Source organism: Phaethon lepturus, unplaced genomic scaffold (assembly GCF_000687285.1).
Source record: "Phaethon lepturus isolate BGI_N335 unplaced genomic scaffold, ASM68728v1 scaffold34180, whole genome shotgun sequence".
NCBI lineage: Eukaryota > Metazoa > Chordata > Aves > Phaethontiformes > Phaethontidae > Phaethon > Phaethon lepturus.
In genome coordinates, this window is record NW_010510410.1 from 1 (window position 1) to 5,146 (window position 5,146).

Consider the following 5,146-nt stretch of genomic DNA (forward strand, 5'->3'; position numbering starts at 1 on the left):
TTTTTTTTTTTAGCTGATGGCAGACTACTAAGCCTGAATTCTTGTTTAATTTTAGTGTGTTAATTGATGGGATAATGAGCATTGATTATATGTGTTTTGGCTGCGTCATTGCAATTACAGGCTCTGTTTTATTCATGAGCCAGTCCTAAAGAACGCGCTAGAGATCTAAGACAGCTTAAACCTCTCAGAAAAAGACTCTGAATTGTTTGAGTAATGACACTCTTCGATGGAAAATTAAAGGTTCTCTTTTCCCATGCTTTTTAAGATAATTAAAATCCAGGAACAGTAAGGTGGTGAACATCCTCATTCATTAGCCTTCAGTAATTTAGCTTCTACTAAAGAGGAAAACATTTTAATTCTCTAGGCCATCTGTTGCAGTCTCCTTTGCATGTCCTGTTACATAAAGTCTCATCCTGGGTAGTTTTAACACCAGTATTATATCTTTTCTCCAGGAATGATGAGCTGGGTGAGGTAGTTGAAGTCGCTACCTATTAACAGACCACCCTGGGATCAAAACGAGCTCTTGGTCTTTTATGTCAAAGTTATCCTGTCTAGACACCTCTAAGCAAAGGATCCACAGAAAGGAGACCATGCACAGAGAGAGGCAGCGTGACAAGCTGTGTGTTTTCTGATAGCGATATCCATGCCAATAAACAACAAAGTTCATCGGAGCCCTTCCAGTTCCTCTAATGTGCGACTGCTCCGCCGTATGGCTCCGTGCTGCTTTTGGAAGCAGGCAGTATCCGTTCGGGTAGAAACCAGAGCAGAGGCTCCGTGCTGGATGCTGCTTTGCAAGGGGTTCGGAGGAAGAACGGCTCTCCTCTTCGCACCGCGCCTGGGGAATAGATATTAGAGCAGCAGTGTGCTCACCTGGGAAAAATGCTGGGTCAGGAATTGGGAAACGCTTGGTTTCTGACTGCCTATACAACTCACATTATAGCCTGGGGCAAGTTACGTTAGTCCACGCTAGAAAGGTTTACCATTAAAATGATAATGTGTATAGCTGAATGGATTCCGTGTCTTAGTTATTCCTCATGCAAAGTTACATCCCTAACAGATCTAAGAGGATTCAGGCTCCATTAGTTTGGTTTGTTTCTGTCAAATTCTGATATAAAATAAAAGCCATGCTACTTGCCAACCCAGCGGGGCTGCTTTAGACGGATGTATTTCGCCGGCTCCATGATCCCCAGGTAGCGTTTACATTACTCACAGGGCACGGCTGCAGGCAGGCTGCTTTCACAGGGCAGAGCTTGAATTCACCTGTTTGCTATTGCTCCAGTTGCTTAGAGATCACAAACACCCCGGCCTCGAGATGTGTGGCTGCAGAGCGAGCGTTCCCAGCACGAAGCAGTACTCGGTCAACCAGCCCGCTCCCACCAAAAACAGCCCTTTGGCTGCAGCCAGCATGCCCAAGCGGTAAGTCATCCCTTTGTTGGTTGCACCTCTGGGGATCTGCCATTGGTCTTGAAGCTCGTTATCTGGATGTATTTGTCCCGATCACAAGCAAGCCCTTCTGCTGTGTGTTGGCTGCTCTGTAGTTAGTTTCCAGGCTTTAGCAAAAGCAAGCAGGATTTACATTTTAATAGAAAGCGGGGAGTGCTTCCCACAGATGTAAGTCGGGCTGGAAATACGTGTCTGCACGGAACGGGAGCAGTGGTGAGCGGGGATGACAGACCCTTCTGTGCCTCCCTGGGGATGAGCTTAAAAACGGAGAAACTTCCTCGAGCTCTCTCATATTGTGAAGAAATCACTTGAAGGATGTTGCAATGCCCCTGTCTTAAAATTATTTGCTATGCACCTTTAATAACAACTGCAGGCTACTTGCTGAAGTGAAGAATTAAGAGCTGTGTGATGCTGTGTGCTGCTTGTAACGGCCATTTTCCTTTCCACTGTGAAGGAAAGCCGGTCTTCCCTGGGAAGCCCTGAGTTCCTGGGGGATTAAATGAAAAAGAAATGAGCAAGCTCTCTCACGGAGAAACTATATATACACAGACAATTGTGGTAACTGTGCCTCTCTTCTCTCTCACTACCAGCATCCCTATAGCCAAGCAGCTGGCTTCAATAAAAGGTAAGGGGACCCATTCCTTGTCCCTTGGGGCTTCAGGTCTCCCAAGGCCACAGCCCAAGTGCAGTAAATCCTGGTGATTTAGCAGAGCTGCGGAGGCTGTGCAGACCCTTGGCCGCTGCAAGACAAGAGGGTCTCGTGGGTCCCTGTGCAACATGCTCCTGCATTGATCCACGTCTCCTCTTCTGCTTGCCTTTCCGTTAAAAGCCATGACCCAAATCATCTGTGGTGCCTGATGCTAACTGAGGGCTGCGAGCGGGCAGTCTTTAGGATGTGGCTGAGAAATGGGGGGAATGAATCCAACCAAAATCCCCCGTGTACCTTAATGCTGAAGTGCAGTGCTGATGCTCAGACACGGGCATTTCTGTTCAGCCAGGCTTCCCAAACGGGCCACGTTTTCCGTGATACGGGATCCGGGGAGTCCAAACGCACCCAGGACATGGCCGGCATGGCCTGTCCCCATGGCGTGGCAGGTCCTTGCTGGGTACCCAGGACGGGGGCAGACCAGAGGGGTCTCGCACATCACCTTGCGTTACCGCTGCTGCGCGCCCCAGCTGTGGTTGGAAGCTCCCTTTTGGGGTGTGTTTCCGTGGGACATGAGGCATGTTGCTGGCTCAAAATCTGGGCCAGGTCCTCTGTGGGTATAAACAGTTTCAGTCTCATTAACTTTAATGAAATTACACAGATTTCCACCCACTCAAGATGGTTCTGACAGATTCCTTTCAATTATATCTCAAATGCCACTTTTTCTGATAGGATGATAACTTCCCCCCAGCTCTAGGAAAAGTCTCAGATCTTGAAAAAGCTTTTGCCACCGCGGCTTTGGTGTATAACAACTCTGCTGACCCCGAGGGCAAGCTCAGCAAAGCTGAAACCAAAAGCCTGCTGCAAACCCAGTTTGGGGGTTTCATACAGGTGAGGGAGTTTGGGTGAGCGGGTGGTGCTGGGCTGGCGCCGGCCGGGCGCGTTGGGTGCAGAAACGGCACCTCGGGCTCCGTCCTGCAGCTGGGCGGGCGTCAGTCCACGGGGTAATCCCATGTGAGACTTCAGTGATTTGGTACAAACGTCTTCAGTGAATCAGTTGCTTTATGTTGAGCCTGTGTGTAATGCAGGGTCGAGGAGCGGGGGCAGCAATAAACCACAGTTGATGCACCTGCTTGCATTTTTGTTAACGAAGTAGGGCACTTGAAAAAACCCCCCCCAAAAACCCCGCACCCCAAAAAAACCAAAATGCAAGCAAACCTCAGACGATGATAAGAGACAGCATTTATCAAGAGAAGAAACCCATTGTATTTTATTAGGCGTCTGGTAGTTTGCCAGAGCGCTGACCCCGTGCCAGGAGAGCCAGCCCCGAGCCGCGGAGCTGCGTGCGCTGCGGTCACTGGTGGGGCCGCTGGGAGAAGGAGCAGAAAGCGTCTCTCCATCGATCACCTACCCAGGGTGCTGGTGGCAGCCGGGTATGGTGAAAAACAGCTATATTGGCACTTGGGGCTCTACACTTCTTGCAGGTTTTTTTCCAGCAGTTACCAGCTACGTTCATCTCTGCCAGATTTTCACTCGGTATCTTTTAAAAGTTGTATTCTGAATTCAGGTGGAAACTTTGCGGACTGGTTGTTCTCCTGTCTGATTGCAATAATATTTTTGTTTGAGTTTCTTGGGATAACTTTAGAAAAACTAACGCGAAGTAGACATAAAAACCTGAATGGGAAGATAGAAAATACATAAATTTTTACATAGGTGTCTTTCTTATGATGCAATAAAAAAGGAACTTCATGCTTAATCTTTTTTTTTTTAATTTAAAATTCTCCATAGGGCCAAGAAAACAAACCAAAATACCGGGAAATAATTTCTGCCCTGGATGAGGAGTCAGAGAACAAAATTGATTTTGAAGATTTCATGATCTTGTTAGTCAGTCTCACTCTAATGTCTGACCTGCTGCAGGAGATCAAAAATGTGAAAACTACAAAATGATCAGTGCTTTAAAAGAAGAAATGGCTTGGCACTTTATAAGGAAAGCGGGAGTGAACCACACACAGAGATATCACGGGGTGCCTGGATACCTTTCAAATGAAATAAAGCATTGTCCAAACCCGGCTGAACTCACTCCTTTGTAGGAACAGTCCGTGATCGAAACAGTGCTCCGGGCCCCGTGCCTGCTATATACGTGCTGCAGGAGTGTACGCCTGGACCAGCTCTCGCGTGTGCCAGGGCTCCAACGCCCGTGAGCAGCCTGGTGCAGCCCCCAGCCCCGCTCCGTGCTGGGGGAAGGCAGCCCGCGCTCTCCCAGCCCTCTCCATCGTCTCCCTCACCACTGCGGGGGGATGATGGGGCGACCACTGCAAGAGTGTGCAGCCCCGACTCCCTTCGGGGCAGCGGCACGCGTGGCGTGGCCGGTCGGCTCCCGAGGGCTCTCCCGGTCAGCCCAGGGTGCTTCAGCCCTGAGCAGTGATCCCGGTGATGGCTTTCACAGTTGGCAGCGACCACAGAATCTGGTGCAGCCTTCGGTAAACATTGACTTTAGTCTGTGTGGTTTCCAAGCCACCATTAACCCTTCTGAACGGAGCGTTTATTTATTTTTATTTCCTCCTCCAGCTGACCTCTTCACTGAGTGATCACTTATGGAAGGAATTTCAAGTTCGGCATTTGCAACGCGTCCTTGGCAGTGCCGTGCTTTGTGACCAAAGGGGTGACTCAGTTAAACATGTCACTCAGTTAAGTCTGCTTAAGTTTGCTTTATGAAACTGCGAAGAGTTGAAAGCAGTGGTCCAGACCAGGGATGTTGGGGGGAAAAGGGTGGCCAGTAAAGTGTTTGTGTTGGAGCTGAGTGATACTGGCTACCCAGCCATGGGCTTGGTTGGGGCCAGAGTTCAGTATTAAATTCTCATCATCCTGATCTTTGTTTTTATTCCTACTTACAAGGTCCTGGCTCAGAGCCAACATTTAGCCCACTGTGACATCCCTTCGGGGCACAAAAAGCAGTCTTGCACCCCAGGAACAGAATATCCTCTGTTAGAATTTAACAAGCCTCTACCAAGACAGTTACGATGAGTGAGCCAGCAAAACATGGCAACCCTTTTCATT

General features: G+C 48.9%; 1 protein-coding gene across 1 annotated transcript; it reads left to right on the forward strand.

The window, feature by feature from the left end:
* Nucleotides 1–1,312: 1,312 nt before the first annotated feature.
* On the forward strand, nucleotides 1,313–4,036 carry SNTN (sentan, cilia apical structure protein). The gene is made up of 4 exons (XM_010296922.1): nucleotides 1,313–1,416; nucleotides 2,034–2,068; nucleotides 2,841–2,980; nucleotides 3,878–4,036. The coding sequence occupies exons 1-4, from the start codon at nucleotides 1,313–1,315 to the stop codon at nucleotides 4,034–4,036; spliced, it is 438 nt and encodes a 145-aa protein (XP_010295224.1).
* The last annotated feature ends 1,110 nt before the right edge of the window (nucleotides 4,037–5,146 follow it).

Coding starts and splice junctions, on each gene's coding strand:
- SNTN (XM_010296922.1), top strand. CDS start 1,313: ATGTGTGGCTGCAGAGCGAGCGTTCCCAGCACGAAGCAGTACTCGGTC. Junction 1,417..2,033: donor GCAGCCAGCATGCCCAAGCG/GTAAGTCATCCC, acceptor TCTCACTACCAG/CATCCCTATAGCCAAGCAGC. Junction 2,069..2,840: donor GCAGCTGGCTTCAATAAAAG/GTAAGGGGACCC, acceptor ACTTCCCCCCAG/CTCTAGGAAAAGTCTCAGAT.